Source organism: Artibeus jamaicensis, unplaced genomic scaffold (assembly GCF_021234435.1).
Source record: "Artibeus jamaicensis isolate MK-2021 breed Jamaican fruit bat unplaced genomic scaffold, CSHL_Jam_final scaffold_1019, whole genome shotgun sequence".
NCBI lineage: Eukaryota > Metazoa > Chordata > Mammalia > Chiroptera > Phyllostomidae > Artibeus > Artibeus jamaicensis.
The window spans coordinates 11948342-11968977 of NW_026522025.1; the positions used below are offsets into that span (position 1 = coordinate 11948342).

Genomic DNA, 20636 nt, shown 5'->3' on the forward strand with positions numbered 1-20636 from the left:
TTATTATATGAAATGTTAAAGAGACTTACCTAAGAAAAAGAAGATAAAAAAGATGAACAGTGAAAGGACAGCAAACTCAACAGTTATCAACAACCACACCTAAAACAAAAGCAAACTAAGAGGACAACTAGATCAGGAGTGAACCATAAAAATGAAGATCAAATGGAAAGTTAGCAACAGGGGAGTGGGAGGAGGAGAAGGGGGGAGAAGGTACAGAAAATAAGTAGCATAGATGGTAGGTAGAAATAGATAGGGGGGAGGGCAAGAATAGTAGGGGGAATATAGAATCTAAAGAACTTGAGACATGGTCATAAACTAAAGGGGGGAATGGTTGGGGAGGGGGTATGCAAGGTGGAGGGGAATGAAGGGGAGGAAATAGAACAACTGTAATGGCATAATCAATAAAATATATTTAAAACAAAAAATACAAAAAGAAACAGGGAAACTGAGGCAAAAAATAAAGTCCTGTGTTCTAGGAGACTGGTGCAGAAACAAAAAAAAAAAAGAAAAAGAAAAAAGTTGTCTGTAAAACAGTATGCCATGTTAGTTAGGCTGTCAGAAGCCTCGTACATCTTGTGTTAACTGTATCTCTTGATTATACCATTTTCTCTTATGCTTGATTTAACCTTGTAGTTTTGTATAGTAGCATGTTGTACACATTTGCAGACTAGGAGCAATAGGTTATCCCATTTAGCCTAGGTGTGTACTGGGCTCTATCACCTAGGTTTATGTAAGTGCACACTGTGATGTTTGTGCAACTGCAGAATCACCTAACAATGCATTTCTAAGAATGTATTCCCGTCAGGCAGTAGATATGATCAATTAGGGTTGTGACAAAGCAAATCCATCAGATGGTGGAATACTATGGGCAGTATTTTAGTGGAAAGTCAACGGGACAACTGTTCATGTAGTATAAGCAGTTTTCCAGTGGTATTTAGGGTAAGCATTAAGACCAGTCTAGATCTTAAGAGGATAAGGAATTAATCACTTCTAGTTAGCAGATCAGGAACTATTATGTTTGGCAAGCCACAGGGTGAGGTGTGAGGCTAGGTACTATTGTATAAAGTTTTAAACAAATTTGAATGTCTCTAAAGTGGAAAATTTTGGACATATTTTTAGTGCCATGTTCAATTTCCAGGCATTTTTACTTTTAATTAACTTTAAACTCTAACATTGAGGGACATTAATTGATAATGGGGGTGCAGTCATTCTCTTTTATTATTATTGAAACTATATGCAGCAACTTAGGTCCATTAAGCTGAATATATATTCATATATAAATATACATATATACACACACACTATATATATAATGATTAGGTGATTGTAGTTTTTCAAAATGGCTTGAAGAGGTATGGGTGTGTTAAGGATGAGGAATAAAAGCATGATAAAAGCACAATTACTTGAACATCCTTTTAAAGGGTATTAGAAATTGAGCTCCTTAGAACTGAGAGTTGTAGGCAGATGTATCTTCCCACCATTCACCCACCCAAACCAACCAGCATTCATTAGGATCTGCCTGTGTAGGTGTAGCTGCATGCTGAGGTTGTAAAGATTATTAAGACCCTCTCTCTGGGAATAACCAAGGAACGTTAGTTCATTTTTAGCACTAGTGTTTTATAAATTGTTGGGCAAACAGTGACCATAGTTTTCACATAGAAATTGTATTAGAGGAAATCAGTTTGAAAAAGCCTTTAAAAAATGATATATGTGGGTTGCAACAATTTTTTAAAAATTATACTTCCATATAAAGGATAACTATATATTTAAGAATTTTATATTTTTATTCTTTCACGTATTGGTTTTGATGTTATAATTTGACTTAAATATCCAAGACAATGAATACAGTGTGCACATTTTATTCAATTTTAAGAACTAGTTTAAATACATTTTTACTTATTGACAATCATATTGTTATTGCAGATCTCATTTTAGAGAGCACTGATATCTATATTCTGAGTCAAATGAGGCAAAAAGAAAATGTATTTTTATATTATTCCCTCATAAAAGAGTTGATTATATTTGAACTATAGGATATTGTTATTAATGGTATTACTGATGATGTCTTACATTAGTGCTAGAGTGTGCAAAACATTCGGCATTCTTATTTAATTTTCATAACAGTCTGATTAGGTTGAATGCAATTTATTTCCATTTAAATAGAGAAGAGGGTTAGAAAAACTGTGGCATACTCTGTATCATATGGACAGTAATTGAATATAATACCATTATTGATGTCTCAACATATATTTAGACTGTAATTTATACTTTTATTTTGTAGATGAAAATAAACTGTTACCTGCAAGATCAGGATGTACTATAGAAGATCATGTAATTGCGGGAAATGTAGAAGAATTTCGTAAAGATTTTATTTCAAGAATATGGCTGACATACAGGGAAGAATTTCCTCAGATAGAAGGCTCGACTTTGACCACGGACTGTGGGTGGGGCTGCACGTTACGGACTGGCCAGATGCTGCTGGCTCAAGGGCTCATACTGCACTTTCTTGGTAGAGGTAAATCAAATCTCTGTTTTTTCTTGTTTTTTTTGTTTTGTTTAATATAAACTTTAGGTTGCAGACTGCATAAAATTCTCAGATTAATTTCTTAATGCCTTAATGTCTTCTAAAGTTGAAAGTAGCCTAACATATTACTTCTTTATTGAATTGAGCCAGTTATGACTTAAATGTTCATGATTCTCCTTTTAAAAATATAGGTTAAATATACCCATTAATCTTGGCTGCCACCATGAATTAAGTTCATGTTTTAGTAGCCCCCCTTTCTTTGTGGTTCTTATGTATTTATTTTCGCTTGAACTCTCTGGGTTATATCTCCAGTTCAGTAAATCCTGGGCAGGTCAATAGCAGTGACTTTGAGCGGGTAGTTAATATTGTTACATTATTTAAATTGTAACAGATTTTACACTGGTTTCCTTATTTTCTCTCTATATATTAGTAATGTTTGAAAAATATTTTTTTATAAATATGATTGTAATCAGTTCAACTGATTACGCATGTTCTTAGTAAGAATATCATACTTAGTCCTTTAGACTCTCAAAAATGTCATTGATACGTAACTTACATACATCATTTTTTTCTCGTGTGCTACTTTCCTTACCTTTTCTATTAGTCAGTTTTTTATAATGTGTACATTTGTAGGAGAATTTTAGTTCACTATTTCAGGCTATCATATCTGGTTACCAAGTGCTATTATTTTTTGTGTGTGTGTTTCTGAATATGTGGCAGATATTTAGTAACCTTTCTATTGGGATTATTGATGAGATCACATAGAAGACATTTATTCAAGAGTGGTGTGGATAATGCAAGGAAGAAGAATTTTTAAACTCTGGGATGATTGATTCGTAGTTTTGTGCAGTTAGGGGCAAGAATTGGATTGTACCATATTATGCCATGTGTAACACACACACTTGTTTTGTGCATATTATACAAAGAATTATTATGCCCATTTTTATACCCATATTATGTAATTATTATACCCATGTATAATGCGCATCCTTATTTTTCCCTCAAATTTGGGCAAAAAAGTGCTCATTATGCACTGCAAAATATGGGTTATTTCATACTCCTGGCTAGGTCTGAATCTGACTCATTTTGTTAACATAAAATTACACGTATGTTTGGGGACTGTCTTGTTATTTAAAACATTGAACTTTTTTGATCTGTAATGACTTCATTTATTATAACTTTTCATTTACTAGAGAATTAATATTATGCCTTAAACAATGATTGTTATTCTGAAAGGATTATATGAGAAAAAACATTTTGAAAAAATTTTTCACTTTCCATGATCAGACTTCTATTTTAACATATAATCAAAACAAAATCTACTTTCTGCAGTTACTCTCTCATGAATACTCTGAATGTTAGTGAATGTGTTTATTGTGCCTTTGGGTGGTCAAGACTGGCTGTCTGATAAATAGTGCTGGTAGCGGAACACAGAAGTGGGTCTTCTGTCTCAGAGCTGTCAAAGAAAGGGAAAAAAGCATATTCTACAATTGTCTATGTGGATGCGGGTTTGCTGTTTTTCTCTCTTTTTGTTTTTTGTTCTTTAACTTGGTGACTTTTTTATGTTTTTATGTAATATATTCTCATTTTAGAAATTACAGAAACTATACAAGAGTCCAGAGAATAATATTACTACTCAAAAGTAAACATTATTGATATATTGACATATTTTTTCCACTCATATCTTTATTTGCTTTTTTAAACAGCTTTATTGAGATAGAATCTATATATCATAAACTCAAGAATATGGCTGGTGAACAATTCAATGGTTTTTTATTCAGAAAGTTCTGCAGCTATCACTATAATCTAATTTTAGGACATTTTCATTATTCCCCAAAGAAACCTCATACCCATTAGTAATTAATCCCAATACACTCCTCTTCCATATGCAATCATTAATCTCCTTTCTGACTCTATACATTTGCCTCTTTCTGAGTGTACTCTTTTAGCTTAGTAACCCACATGAGTTTTAAAGCTACATACTTATTTTAGTAGAATTGTTGAAGTTTAACTATTTAAAAGATCTGAACACCTTGCTTTGGAACTACTATAGCTTGGACCTGGCCCGATGCTTTGAGCATTGAAAATTCAGACTCTGAATCATGGACTTCCCACACTGTAAAAAAATTTACTGCATCATTTGAAGCACCGCTGTCAGGGGCAAGAGAACTCAAAAGTCCTACAGTTTCTCTGAAGGAAACAATTGGGAGGTACCCTGATGATCATGAAATGCGAAATGAAATTTATCACAGGAAAATCATCTCTTGGTTTGGTGATTCCCCCTTGGCTCTCTTTGGCTTACATCAGCTAATTGAGTATGGGAAGAAGTCCGGGAAAAAAGCTGGAGATTGGTATGGACCAGCTGTGGTTGCTCACATTTTAAGGTAAGATGTTTTATAACCTTTCATCTTATGGCAGAGGTCCTCAGACTCAGACATACTTATTTTTGCAGCATATATCATAATTGGAACTTTTAAAATCTAACTGTATGAGATTATTCATAGTAGAGATTTATTTGCAACATTTTGTAACTCTGGTTTCATGTAATTTACTGACAAAGTTTGCTTCTTTTGCTCGCAGATATAGATGTCTAAGGCCCCTTTCTAACTAGGTTTTTATTAGAATTGAAATTGTTCAATAGAACCTTATTGAATTGTTCTAAAAACTAACAACTCTTTCAACTTTGGAACATGCATAATATCACAGTTTGTTAAAAAATGGTGCGCCCTAGGGGCTGTGATGTACTAATAGCGTAATGAAATGTCAAGAACTGAAATTGATGTTTTCAGCATTTCTTTGCACACATCAAATTCTTGTGAATTGTAAATGTATGGGACTATTAATATTATATTATAGTATTGTAATATTAGTAAAAGCAAAGAGTCTGTGACATTCAGAATAGTTAGAGAAAAGTTGGAGTGAAATTTCATCTTTTTGTAGCATTCATTTAGATACTATATAAGTTTTTAAAAAAATTGTCTTATTTGTTTTATGTCCTATATTATTATAAACTGAATCATTAATATGTCTTCAAGTATAGTATGTCATGGTAAATTTATCCTACTTAGAATCATATACCGATAGTTTAAAATTATTACCAAATTTTTTCAAACTATATTAAATTCTTTTTATATTTTATGGTCCAGATGCTTGTAATTGAAAAAGTATTTGCATAATGTTATTAAGTGTATGGTTAATAATAATGCCAAGGTCAGCTTGGTATGACATTTATAAAAGCATATCATACAGGCATGGTTTTTACTCTTCAAGATTATGTTCTGTACCCCGGGGATGAGAAAACTTTTTCTGTAAAAGGCCTTATAAGGGCTTTATTGCCCCTTTTTTTCTTTCTTGCTTGCTTTCTTTTTAAAAGCAAGCCTTTAAACTGTAAAAACCATTCTTACCAAAAAAATGGGCCACAGGTTGCTGATCCTTGTTCTGTTCTAACACATACAAACATGCATAATAGAGCGTAAGTTAAAAAAGCATAAAGATACAGTTAAATAAAAAACACTTATTTCTACAACTTGTGTAATTTTCTCTTACAAAATATTGTTATTTTTTATGTCATTTGAGAACATTATACTCACTTAGAAATATTTTTCAATTTGCAGTTTTACTTACAGAATTCTAAGACAGATTTTTGAACAAAGAAAAAAAATCACACTATTATTTAAAGAAAAGAAACAGACTTCTTAATTAAGTGTACCAGAGGACAGTCAAAAAAGTAACTCACTGCTAGTCAGTAATTAAGTTAATATGAAGCAAACCTTGAAGTACATTGTAATATCCTTTGTTAGCAAATGTTTAATATAACCAAGCGAGTGGTTCAAAGAAATTAGGGGTAGGGAGTGGGTGGGACAGGGGTTACAGTTTTATACCCAATATTTTTATGTACTTTGTAATTTGTATTTTAATGTTCTTTAGGTAATTTAATATTCAGCTTTGAAAAAATTGATTTTTGATACCATTTAGATGATAGTTTTGAACGCAGACACTATAGGTTAAATGGGAATGCCAGGAAAATGATGGCTTTTTTCCTCTTAAGTTAGATCTTTAGTCACCAACTGGAAATAGCAGTTAGGATTTTAAAGGATGATGCTTGTTATTTCTTAGAAAAGCAGTTGAAGAAGCCAGACACCCTGATTTACAAGGAATAACTATTTATGTTGCACAAGATTGTACAGGTAAGGAATGTATATAATTTTAATTTTTCTATGTTTGGTTAGACTTTCATATGTGTTTAGCTTGTTCCAATTATATTCTAAATGATTATGAAGGTAGGGACCATGTTATATTTTTTTGTTCCCATACAACACCCTACACGTAATAGGTACTTATTAAATATATCTTAACACACTATGAATTCTTAGTTGCAGTATTAAAATAAGCTCTTAAATAAAATTCCAACATTTAAAATGACTACTTTTTAAAAAGAATTTATTTGTTTATTTTTAGAGAGAAGGGAAGGGAAGGGAGGGACAAAGAGAGGGAGAGAAACATCATCCATTGGTTGCTTCTCATACACCCTCAACGGGGGACCTGGCCCACAACCCAGGCATGTGCCCTCACTGGGAATCGATCTGGCGATCTTTTGGCTTGCAGGCTGGCACCCAATCAATTGAGCCACACCAGCCAGGACTAAAATGACTATTTAAAAAAGCTAGATGAGAAAATTTAACATAGGTTATGTCCTTGGGCTGCTGGTGTGCCTGGTATTGTCTCATTGATGGATATCTTAAAGGACGGAAAATTCTTCACTTGGATGTGTTTCGAAGTAGTGCTTCAGTACATCATCTGATAATGATGCAACTGTTGTCCAGGATTTTGCCTTGTTTTATTGTTTTGGGTACTCTGTTTAATGACCAGTATCTATAGTAATGTGAAACTTTGTTGGGGATTAAATAGACTTTAATTTCTTAATAAAATAAAGGCACTTAGTAAAAATGCCTTTAAATAAGCCATCTCATGTTGTTAAATTAATTTTTTTATACAAATGCCACTAACAGGATAAAATATGGTAATGTACTGGGGAAGTTAAATATACTTCATTCATACTTAACATAAAGATATTTACAAAATGCTTTATTTTGTAAAGGTTGCCCTGATAACCTACTAGTGTTCATAGTGTGGAAAGAATGGTAATCAAATACACATGCATTTTGTTTGGTCTTTTGTTAAAGTTAATTGTTTTTTTAAGAAAGGCTGATAGCCATATGAGAAAGAAAATTGTAAATTTTCAAATGACTTGATTTTTGCAGGTCCTATATTTGTTTTTCAGGTAGGAAGTCTTGCAAATAAAATTTGATGTGTAAAGAGTGCTAATTAGGTCAAAGGATGTGCTTAGACAATTAACCATTAAATCTATGAATTTGACTTTTGTGCTTTCATTGCTAACAATCAACCTTGGCCTTTAAATGTTACATATTGTTACTTAAACAACACAAAGCTCCTCATTAAATAAGTGGTTTGTTTAATGAAGTAGTTCTTAAAATCTTTAACACTGATATTTAAGAATACTAAAGGAAGAAATTATATTAGTGTAGTGCATTTTCATAAATTGTAGGGTTAGGAATTAGGTGAAGCCAGATTCTATCAATAGTTTTTCCCCCTTGCCTTCATTAATAGTTTTAACTTTCCATTTTCTGTTCATTTCCTGTTCTTATTCTGTGTTCTCTTCCTTTGTAATTGCATCTCCTTCCATGGCTTTAAGTAATTAGGACTCCACACTCCACACTAGGACTTTTGAAACTACATTTTCAGGGCCGTTTATTCTAATATGAGGTCACTTGTATTTTTCTTCTACCCCTCAAATATCTCCGAGATGTTTTACAGACACTTCAAATTCAGCATATTTGAAACTAAACTTATTAGTTCTCCCTACCCCACTCATTTCTTTCTATTTTCTTCACTAACAGTATCATGCCCACATGCATACACTTCCTTATTCTTGACTCTCCTCACGGCTTTTATCTAGCCAGTCAGCCAGAGCTTACCAAATGTGCTTTAAAAACTGCTTCTGAAATCTGTTCTCTCTCCTCTGCGCTCATTGATTTAAATCAGACTCTTATCTGAAAGTTGGACTCTAACTTGATTTCCCTACCTCTTCTGTTTTTTGATCTGTCTGATCTACAGAAACTGATCATGTTCCTTAATTTTAAAAACCTATGACTGTCCATTAATTCTAGTCTCAAGTTATTTTAGCATGTAAAGCACATGAAGTCCTTTCTACCTTGTCCCAACCTGGATTTCTAGCATCACCTCCCAACACTAGTTTCCATAGTGATACATCAAAACACTACCAACCTTCAGGCCATTCGCTGGACATACTGTTATGTTTTTTCATGCCTGTGCACATATTGCCTCTGCTTAGAACGTGCCTTATTGAAAAGCCTTCTGGGTTGGAACACAACGTTTACACCTTAGGTAAACCCTTTCCCTTCTCCCATTTGGAAGAATTTCTCTGTTATTTTTCTGTGCTTTGTGACATTTTGGAAATACCTCTATTAAATGCTGCACTTGAAATCACTTGTAGAATCACCTTATGATTACCTGTTTCTCTCCTGTAGATCAGTGATTGTTAAGGTAGCAGGGACAGGGGAAAGGCACCAGAATCATTTGTTTGGGAATCACCGCTATAGTGAACCTGTTATGGAATTGGACTATTTCATAGAGGAAAAACACCAAAACCACTGATTCAGACACTCTGAAATCTGGCCCTCTTACCCCCAGCATAGAACCCCAGTAAATGTGTGTTGAATGAAGGTGAAGGATAAGAAGCATGTGATAAGGGAGAAATTGTTGTGTGTGATAATAGAAATATCATTACTTTGTATTACTTGTGGCAATATTTATTTCTGGAGGAAGTAGACCTCTCTGAAGGGAAACTTTATTTGATTGAAATGTGCATTAGTTCAGAAAAGTCAAAGATAAAAGATGGTTATATGTACCCCGCCTTAGAAAAGTGACAGAATTTAAAGGTCTATAATCAGAAGCCATTATTGAGTATAGTGACGGAGAAAGTGAGATTGTAGAATTGAAACAAATAGGAAGAACTATGGTGGTATTTTTGTAGCTGTGGTTTAGATCGGTGATTGTTAACCGTTGTGCCACAAGGATTTTTAAAACATGCAGTATCTGACTATTTACTTAAGGGCATTGATCTCTTTTCCCATAGATTGTCAAATAAAAAAGTGACAACAGTCAACACAACACAATAGCCATTCAGTGTGAATAAATCAAAATTATACTTATTATTTTTGTCAGATTGCCAAAAATATATTTCTTGGTGTGCTGCAGAAGTTTGGTGATTAGTTTATGTGCACCCTATGATGAAAAAGTTGAGCATTGCTGGTCAGATGGACTATGGGAAATGGGGAAGCTTGTGTACAGAGTAATCTGATAACTTCTAATCTATAAATTTAGAATTTAAAGGGAAGAACTGGGGCACAAGAGGCAGAATTTGTTAATCAGTTCATTGGAAGAGCAGAAGAGCTTGGTTAAATGGGCATGGAGTATGGGTATATAGTAAGTTTTGAATAAAACTAATTTATGTTGAACAAAAAAAAATAAAGTTTAGTTTGTATTTCCTTCCACCTAATTCCCTCATTTTCGCTTGCATTATTTCACTTAGTATCTCCCACCCATCATTTTACCAAAACTGCCCTTATCAGTAATTTAATTTCGCCCCATCCATTGATCACGTCTCAAGTCGTCACCTCTCAGTCTTCAGTCACACAGTCTGTCAGTAGCGGCCGACACAGCCACCAACCACTTCCTCCTTTTCTTTGTAACATTTTGTTTACTCAGTCTGCAGAACACTACTCTTCAGTTTCCCTCTGGCACCTTGTCTACTTGTCTCCTTTGCTGGTTTTTCCTTATCTTCCTCATTCCTAAAATTGTCGGTGCATTGTGCCCAGCCTTTATACTGCATCCCTTTTTCTATATACAGGGATTTGCATTCACCCAGTCTCATGGCTTTACAGTGCCATCTGTATGCTGGCAGTTCCCAAATTTGTAGGTCCATCCTGATCCCCTCCCCAGTTCAGGCTTTTATGTCCACAGCTGCCTACTCAACCTTCCCACTTGCATGCCCAACAGATGTCTCAAACTAGCATGTCCAAAACTGAGTTCCCAGTCCTCCCTTTTCTATTTTTCCCTTCTACAGTCTTCTGCGTCTTTGTAGATGGCATCTCTCTTAATCTCTTTGGTTATATCCAAATCCTTTAAATTACCTATGATTCCCCTGTCTTTTGTTTTGCCTTTCACTCTGTACCTTTAATGTATGAGGGTGTTCTTTATCTTCAGACTGATCATTTTTCACTGCCTCCACGTGACCATCCTGTGGCTATTCACTGTCTTCATGATTACCGCCTTTGTTCCAGTCATCATCACCTCTTGCTGAATTATTGCAATGGCTTTCTAGCTGTTCTCTCTGCTTCAGCCCTCACCCCTACAGTCTGTTAGCAAGATATGAACTAGACTGGTAAATTGTTAGTCAGATCAGAACATTCCTTTCCTAAAAAAAACCTCTCAGCGTTTTCCCAACTCACTTAAAGCAAAACTTGAAGTCTTTACAATGGCCTTTAAGAGTTCATACAGTCTGTCTTCTTTCTCTCCCAAACTGTAACTTTATCTCCCGACCTTATTTCTGCTTCTGTACCCCTTGCTCACTTCCCTTCAGAAGTACTGGCCTCTTGTTCCTGGAATATGGTTTGGCCCTAAAACATTTGTACTTGGTGATCTTTCTACCTGGAATGCTCTTCTTCCAGGTATCTGCATTACTTGGTTTCCTACTTTAAGTCTTCACTTAAATGTTAGTTTCTCATAAGACTTTCCTACCACCTGATTTTAAATTGCTCCCACCACCATCTTGTCCTATCCATCTTTCTCCCTTTGTTTTCTCTGAAGCACCCATCACCATCTGACATATATTATATTTTATCTAATTATTGCCCATTTCCCCATGCTAGAATATATGCTCCCCGAGGGCAGGGATGTTTCTCCATTTTGTTCACTGCTGAAGCCCCAGGGCCACATGGTAAGATACTCAGTAAGTGTCTATTGAATGCACAAATGAGGTAGGGATGTTTAACTCACTGAGACCTTGATAATGATGTCAGAGATCAGATGACTGCCCAGTGTTGGGGAAACTGGGATAAAAATGTTTCTGAAAACAGTGATACATATTCATTATGTTTTTTTCAGTTTACAGTTCAGATGTGATTGATAAACAGCGTGCTTCCATGGCCTCTGACAACACAGATGACAAAGCTGTAATTATTCTAGTACCTGTTAGACTTGGAGGAGAAAGAACCAATACCGACTACTTAGAGTTTATAAAGGTGGGAGATGAGAGTTCAGTGTTTTTTAAGGCAATGATAGCATATATGAAAAATACAGAAGAATTGCATTCTTTTTTCTATTAAATGGGTAGTGAGAATTTTATAGTTGTAGATTATAAAGTTTGACATTAGAGATTTTAAATACCAGTATTACAGTGTCAGATGTGATTTGAAGAGTGCAGTGTTCAGTGACAAGATGAATAAGCTTTTCACCTTTGTGACTAATCACAGAGACACAGACGCAGCAAACATCATAATCTATACCATGTCTATAGTTCCCATCACCGTTATTTGTGATTTTTAAAAGAATGTACTTCTTTTATTCATAAAACCCCACGTTAAACTGTATCAAATAATTATAAAAAACAAACGGGCTCTTCTATTGTGGCTGCATTATCTGTTAATTTGTTTTCTGTCACCATAGGGTCAGTAAAAAGTTAGGATGGTTATTTGTATAGACAGAAATGGTGAAGATAGTGGGGGGAGGAGGTTCCTGCTTTGTTCTTTTCATATTAACCAGTTAAAAATTTATTCTGTTTCAGAACACATAATTCTTTTTTTCCTAAATAACCTAACTAGATTAGCTTGTTTTGGGCACTAAGCTATTCAGTTATCATAAAACTTTAACTTTTGAAATACTTAGTTTTTGGTTAATATCATAGTGTCTATGTTATTTTCATAGTTTTAATAAAATTCCTCCTTGTGTCAAGTGCAGAGATGGAAATTCCTTTTTGAATGGAGTGTTATAGGATATAGTAATCTTGAAATAAAGTCTAGATTTGTGTTTTATGATTCAGTAACAATTCTTTTCCCCACATGAGGCATTAATCTCATAATGTGGTTCCTATGCACATGGTGGAAAATATCTCCTCAGGCTAAACTGTACTGATTATACAAATCTAGAGCAGTTCTTTTCAATATGTAGTACATGGAAGTCTTCTAGCTGGTTTATTAATTTTTCCTAATAGTTACTAAAATTTTGTGGGCACACGTGTAACTAACACTACCAATAATATAATATAGTCATAACATATGAATCCTTTAGATAAAAATGGGGTTTTGATTTTCAACATGTGGGTTCTTCAGTGGAGTTATTGGTAGAATGTGCAAAGTTATGAACCATTTCATCTGGAGAATCCATTGAGGGTTTTGAGACTTTGGGCATCTTGTCATGTCTCAGTAGGTTCTAACCAACCGAACGGTTTTTTTCTACCACCATGAAAAGGTTAGAAACTGAGCCAGTCTTGGAACTGACTCCTTTAGCTGAGACCTGGTTGCGACCTGGTTGCCTGTGGAGCAAGCTGCAGATGGCTTCCAGGCACAGCCCCTTCAGGGCTTTGCTGTGTGGTGGTGTTGATGGTATCTCTCAGGCAGCAGTCCTGCCTAGTGCTCTTGAGTGATTCCTTGGAGCCTGAATTGTGGAGGGACGAGCCACAGTTAGCATAGAGGGGTTAACAAATGTCTGTTAACGTTCATAACTGTAATAACATTTTCAAGACATGTTTATCTCACTTTGCCCTCACGATACCTTCATACTGGATTGTCTTTATAAAATAGAAAAGACAGAAGTTAAGTGATATGTTCAAGTTCAGACAGCAAATTGGTAACAGAGATTACAACTCTGGTTGTTTTTCATATTTTTCCTTAAACTATGGACTTTTTAAATGTATCACTATTTTGAGCTTTTACTAATTAATTTATATTATAGTCCACTAAAATGAGAGAGCAGTGACTACCGAAACACTTTTTCAATTGTCGGGTAAAAACGGCTGGAATGGCCGAGTGAAGTAGATTATGTTCTGGGTGTTTTGCTTGGTCAGAGGGGGTGGTTGGGTCAGAAGGCAAAAGGCGTGTAAAGCGGCATTCACTGTAGAGGTGAAACTATGGCATCTGACAGCAGCCCTGAAAGAAAAATAACCTTCCTGTTCCACTTCTCCTTTCTCTTCCTCCTCTACCTCCACCTTCATCTCTGCCCCCCGCCCTGCTCCATCTGCTTTCTCCTTCTTCATCTGCAGTTTAATTTTTTTCTTGCCAAGCTATTATGCTCTCAAAAATTCCCCACTCAGTTGTATTTTTCAAATGTATTAATCGAGGTAATTGCACAGTACTTCAGAGATGGTACCTTCCCCTCTGCCATTCTGTGAGGGGAAATTTGTTGAGGGGCTTTCTCAGCCCATACCATGGGCAGTTGACTTATTTATTTATTTTTAAGAGACGGGCAATGAGGAAAATCCAATATGTTCTCTTTCTTCAGCAAGACAAATTAGGACTTCCCTTTTTTGACTGATTACTTCAGTCTTATTTATTGCTTCATGGATACAGCTCAATAAATTCTCACCACTAGATAACTGTGAAGAAGTTTTTTTAGGAACTGAAAGGTGTTTCAAGTTTCCAAAAATACAGCCTTTTAAATGTAATGGCATTCTAGCTCCTAATCTGCTTCTGACTGTTTTTTTGCTAAATCTTCTCTGGTCAGTTGTGAAGGAAATAATGTAAAGAACCAATGTCTTTCTTCTACTACTGGGGCTCCTTCTTAGGAAAATCAGTAATGATTCTTGCTATATATTTTCCCTTTCTCTTGCTCGACTATGAGAGACTTACAACTTTCACCCCCTTGTGGTTCATAAGCGTTGTGTTTCAGCCGACCAGACTGTCTCAAATTGAACTAAGACACACTCCCATTGTGTTAATGGTGTTTACTTAGGGGGAAAGCAGCAGACTCATTACTGATAAAAAACTATTATCGTTAGTGGAGCTTTTATTTCATCTTAACGTTTTTTTAGTTAGCTCTCAAATGCTAACCTAATATACCTTCTCTGTTTTACTTTTTCAGTTGCAGTTCTCCTTTCCAAGAAACCCCTCTACATTTTCACAAGACTAAAAGGGTTATTTATAACAGCAAGAACCTGAAAATAATTTAAATAGTCACAATCAGGTTTTAAAGCACATTTTGTTACCTTCATGAAGTAGGCTAGTTTGTGGTCATTAAATATAACGTAGGTCTATGTTTATTGGTAGGAAATAATATTTATGACATAATGAGTGACAAAAGTGGTAACAGTTATACACTGTATGATGCCACGTACATAAAACTGCACTCCTAAATCTGTATGTGGATATAGGTGATAGAGATAGATATGGCAAGGAGATTTCCCCCAAATGTTAATTATGATGAGCTCTGAGTGTTCGGTTTTTGGGAAACTTTTACCACTGTGTTTTATTACAGTGAACACATTATTTTTAAGAAAATAAGCTTTAGAAAACACTATGGTGTGATTACTTATTAGAGGAAAAAAGCATTTGTTTATATGTATTTTATATTTTCCAGATTTTAAGATATCCTTTTATTTATGAGAAGAAAAGTTTAACTATTTAAGACTTTGTTTTTTTAAAATAACATATGCTTTATCACTATTGGTGTTCTCTAACATAATATATGCTCAAATTAATGTAGGAACTATTGACAAGACATTAATTGACCCCACTGGACTATTTTTAAGGGTATTGGGCCCAGCTTAAATGGAGTTCTGCTTAGAATAGATGCTGAGGGGCATACTTAATAATTTATTGTGGTATCTCTGATATTTTATGATTAGTAAAATAAATCGGCCTTAAATACAATAGTAATTATTATTTGCCTTGGATTAAAATGTTTCATTAGTCTTTATATTTATTCCAAATGAAGTAGAATTTAAAAATCTGTCAGGTAAATTCCATTGATTAGAAAATGGTTTTCAGTTTGGGATCCTAAGACTCAGAGTTCAATGAAAAGAGTCTAAGCAATATTTCTAGCATTTCAAGAAGTCTGCTGAAAATGCTACATTGATCACAACAAGGCTGCACAAGCAACTGAAAGGCCAGGTGTTTTGGGCTTTGTCAGGAAGTTTTATTGTTTTTAGGTGGTAACATTGTCTATCTCTGTATTTGGCACCCAGTAGTTGTTTGATGTTTTTGAGTGACGTGCTGGTCAGAATATTTGATTTAGTCATATTAATGTTGAGCGATTTAAAGAAAAGTGAAGATCGTTTTGTAGAGGGATTTCAGAACATGGGGACAAAAGTAATAAAAATAAACCTGGTGGTGAAAAACTTGGGAACTACTAATATTGGTAATACAAATTTGGTTGTTTTGAATAATTACCATTTGTCTCTTGACTCTAAATCTGAATTCGTTTCTTTTGGCAGGGTATTTTAAGCCTTGAATATTGTGTGGGAATTATCGGCGGCAAACCGAAACAGTCATATTACTTTGCTGGATTTCAAGGTTAGTGATTTAGTAAAGTACATTTCTTCATTTTGTGTGTGTGTGTATTTTTTTTTAAGTCAGTAAGTTAATATGGGATCATCTGGAAGCAGGATGATTAACAGAGCAACATGAGTACCTTATAAATTCATCAGTCCTACCATAGCCACTCATTTGTCACTTGGTCCACAGCATAATTGGATTCTGTAAAATGTATGTTTAATTTCTGTTATTGCATAAACAAGGCATAATTTATGGGTTTCACTAAACTTCAGAAGGCATTGCTTTCACATTCTGGCAGGTGCTATTTACATATTTACTTTTTACTGGGTTTAGTGTGCTAGCTGATAATAAAACGACAAGCAGTGTGCTCTTCTTGTCAGATTAAAGTAGTGCAATACATTTTTCATGGGCAAACTGTAGAGTATAATTGTGTGTTTGTGAAAGTAATTTTATCACCAAAAATTAAATGACAATCTCATCACTTTATAAAAATTCTGCTTATACAAGCATATTTGATTATGCAAAAGTTAATCTGCCCTGTGCAAACCTATGTTTTAGTCAATGAATATCAGTCTGGCAAACTGTTACTCCCAGATTTTTTTCAGCTATTCTACATAGAAATTGGATTGTAAGTAGTGTAATAATAAGGTGTTTTTTGAATTACTTGTCTTCTGTTTTGTCCTTGTAGATGACAGTTTGATTTACATGGATCCTCATTACTGCCAGTCTTTTGTAGATGTCAGCATAAAGGATTTCCCTCTTGAGGTACTATGGGTTAAAAGCTGTGTTTTTTTTTAACTATATGAAGCAAACTCTAATTATTGAGAGATGTACTAGGCAGCTAAGTTTTTATGGTATTACAATTATAGGTTAATAATCAATATTGACTGATTTAAAAACCATAACCCATAATATGATCAAAGGTTAAACATTTTTTTGCTGAATTTTAATTTATGGTATACTTTCTTTCCCATTTATCTTTGTCTCTTAACTGGTTAGGTACCCTAGCCCCACCAAAGTAATTGAGCAAGGTTCCAAGTAACTTTGTAGATATACAGTTAAATAGTATTGAAGAATAAAAATGTTAGGATGTTAGAAAGAAAGAAGGAAGGGAAGGAAAGGGAAAGAGGGAGGAAGGGAGGAAGGAAGGAAAGAAAGAAAAAGGAAAAAGGAAAGAAGATGATGGAGTAGTGTTAGACTGACAGGTGATGTTAGGAGACTATCTGCTAAATTATTTTGCTACAAGCCTAATAATGAAATCTTAACCTCTACTTAAAGAGTTTTTAAGAGCTTAGTTGGATTTCAAATTTTTGTTTTAGTATTGATTTCATAACAAATTCTTCTCTTTTATGCATCATTTTGTGATCCAGTATTTGATTCAGAAAATTTGAGAGTCCATAAGTGAGACATGTAATTATTTCATTATTTTGGGTCTTGTTTTCCAATTGATGCCTTCCCAGAATTTTAAACTAATTTTAGTCATTTGAGTGTCATAGTTTACTAATTCTCAAGGGCTTGGCAAGTTAGAATTGTGGTTTAGTACTTTGTTTTAGTAATGGCTTGCTAGCTAATAGTAATACCTAAAAGTATATAAGGAGTAGATTATGAAAACTGACCAACTAACTGCAAGACGAACATACAGTTTAGAAAGATAAAACATTCTAGCACCCTTTGTAAACTGTTACCTCAGCTTAAGTACAGGCATCTTAAGGGCAAAGATCTTGTTTGCTTCCTACTTTCTTCTTTCATATATCTTGCCTGTAAACCTTAGTAAATATTCCTAGTGGACTGACTGATACTGGGGGAAGCACTGGAAAATTACGCTAAGTGAATGAACCACATTGTAATTCCTTCTGCTGCCTGTGGTCCCTGTGTGTCTAGGCTACATTTCTAGTGTGTATGTGCGGAAACGACTCCTTAAAAAGTGGTTACTTAAGAGCCAGATGGAAACTTGTTCACAGTATTCCAGTATTATCTAAAATAGGCAAATTAAAAGAGTATTGGGGTTTATTATTTGGACAGTAGAGAGAGACTAGTCATCCAGTATTTTGAAAGACTCGGCAAAGCTGCCCAGTGAATGAACGTGCTGGATATGTCTGCACAGTTATTATCAGGAAGGTTGCAGCTCATTATTGCAAGATTGTTGCAGCACTTCACAAGTGAGTTATTAAAAGCTTGGGATAGGGCGATAGTAAGAATGGAAAAGAAGAACTCATTTTAAGAGATTTTGTAAAGTAAAATTTGGTGAAATTAGGTAGCTTCTTAAATACACAGAAGCATTTATTTCTTATTTATTGGGATGCCAAGAGTATCTCCCCTGTCTGGATAATTCCTCTGGACAGTTTTTCATTTTTCTCAATTCAGGGATTTAGCTTAGATTTTTTATTGCATAGCATCATTTATTTTCCTGTGATAATACAATATACAAATTATAGCAAGTTGTCTATCTTTGTTCAGAAATAGAATTTTACTTTTTTCTTTTAATCATATTTTAAGCTTGACATGCTCTGAGTGGAGATATTTTAAATACCCTATGCTACTAACCATCCTTGCCTTGCTATGTTGGTTGTATATTTATATGCTGTGAAATTTTACGGTTGATTGATGTAATAAGTTACATGCATGTGCTAAACCACCCTTAGACCTCAATTATTAAAATTTTTTGAAAACAACTTCTTTTTGATAAATATTTTTTTGGTCAATACTTGGAGAAATTAAAACCTTAGATTTTTTATTTAATTCTAAGTAAACCATTGCTGTAAATAATTGAAGGGTGTGCCCTGAATTCTGATTGTGAAAATTTAAGAAAGTAGTATCATATCAGAGTATATAAAATTGAAGGAGTGATGTTGCAGATTATACATATTTCATCGTTCTTACGGTATGGAATTCCTGGAATTCTAGAGTTGAACTAAAAACTGAAAACCAAAGCAGACCAAGTTATTGCTTCCTTTTTAGGTTATCATTCATTGAGCTCTTTCTATAAACAAGGCACTGTCCTAAGCACTTTTTAAAAGATATTTATTATTATTATTATTATTTTTTAAGCTTTTATTTATTTATTTTTAGAGAGAGGGGAAGGAGGAAGAAAAAGAGGAAGAGAAACATTGATGTGAGAGAGCGACACTGACCTGTTGTTTCTTGTACGCCCCCAACTGGGGACCTGGCCTGCAGCCCAGGCATGTGCCCTGACCTGGAATCCAACCGGCAGTCTTTCAGTTCTCAGGCTGGTGCTCAATCCACTGAGCCACACCGGCCAGGATTATTATTATTATTTTTTTTGAATCCTCAGCGAGGACATGCTTACTGATTTAGAGAGGGGGGAAGGGTAGGTGATAAACATTTATGTGAGACATACATCCATCAGTTGCCTCTTAGACATGCCCCGATGGGGGACCAAACCCACAACCTAGGTGTGTGTCCTGATAGGGAATTGAACCTGCAACCTTTTGGTTTATAGGACTGTATTCCAACCAGCTGAGCAACACTGGCCAGGGCATGTCCTAAGCACTTTAATTAGAGACCTTTGTTGAACTCTTGTTCTGACTTGTAGCTCTAAATACTTTGATTAAACATATTTGTATTGAATTTTAATTCTTGTGACACTTTCATTATTGTAAGCTTAGGTAATAGAATCCATATTCCAAATAATAAACCTAGAACAATGCCTGGCATTTAGTAGGTGCCTAATAAATTATTTGTTGAGGCAACAAATAAATAATGTATTGAAGAAATTAAATAAATGAGAATCGACTCACTGTGGCCAGTTTTTTCAGAAACATATGTAATTTTGTCACTGAAGTGTGTCTAGTGAACTCTCCCTAAAATGTATGTGCTATTCTTACCAGTGGTCAGAATTTTAAAAATCAAAAAAGTAATGAGTACATAGTTCAAAGAATTATCACAAAGTAAACATAACCTTGTAATACCACTTGGGAAAATATTAAAAAATCTAACTTGTTCTGCAACAAACAAAAATGATTCTGAATTATAAATTAATGTTGGTTTGACTTCAGAATCCTCTAGGTGAACAACAGAATATAATTTTAAGTTTAAATGTTATAAAATGCCTCTCTGTAATACAAGTCCTCATTACCTCACACCCTATAGCAATTTCAGTTTTTAGTGAACACACATTTATATCAGCATTTTTGTGAGTAATCCTAGTTTTTTGCAGATATCAAAGCAACCATGATTAACAATTTAGTGTTACTACCTATGATGACTGAAGTAGTACTGAGAAGTAGCACTGAGCCTATTCTGGTTTAGTCCTATTGGTTCTTGAATAGAAACTTTAATCGATGCTTTAGTATTACCTAAGATGCCCTTGTACGTGAGTTAAAAATATTTTTTTGACATTGTATAAATTTTGGTCCTTTTTCCTTATCTCCAGGCAGCAAAAAACAAATAAATCTTGCTTACTGGCTTTGGAAGGAGTTAGGCAAATGATGATTTTTAGATACCTTCCATGTAGAATAACTTTTTGTAAATAAGACCTAGAACTTTCTGTGCCTCATATACCA

The 20636-nt window shown here is 34.5% G+C and overlaps 1 protein-coding gene across 2 annotated transcripts in view; it reads left to right on the top strand.

Moving 5' to 3' along the window:
- The window catches only part of ATG4C (autophagy related 4C cysteine peptidase), an 86253-nt gene that overhangs the window by 49587 nt on the left and 16030 nt on the right, over positions 1 to 20636 (top strand). For both annotated transcript variants that reach the window (XM_053655485.1, XM_053655484.1), the window contains exons 4-9: positions 2282 to 2515; positions 4578 to 4908; positions 6641 to 6711; positions 11732 to 11868; positions 16053 to 16131; positions 16802 to 16878. In XM_053655485.1, the coding sequence (XP_053511460.1) occupies positions 2282 to 2515; positions 4578 to 4908; positions 6641 to 6711; positions 11732 to 11868; positions 16053 to 16131; positions 16802 to 16878 (929 nt within the window). The remainder of the gene's footprint in view (positions 1 to 2281; positions 2516 to 4577; positions 4909 to 6640; positions 6712 to 11731; positions 11869 to 16052; positions 16132 to 16801; positions 16879 to 20636) is intronic.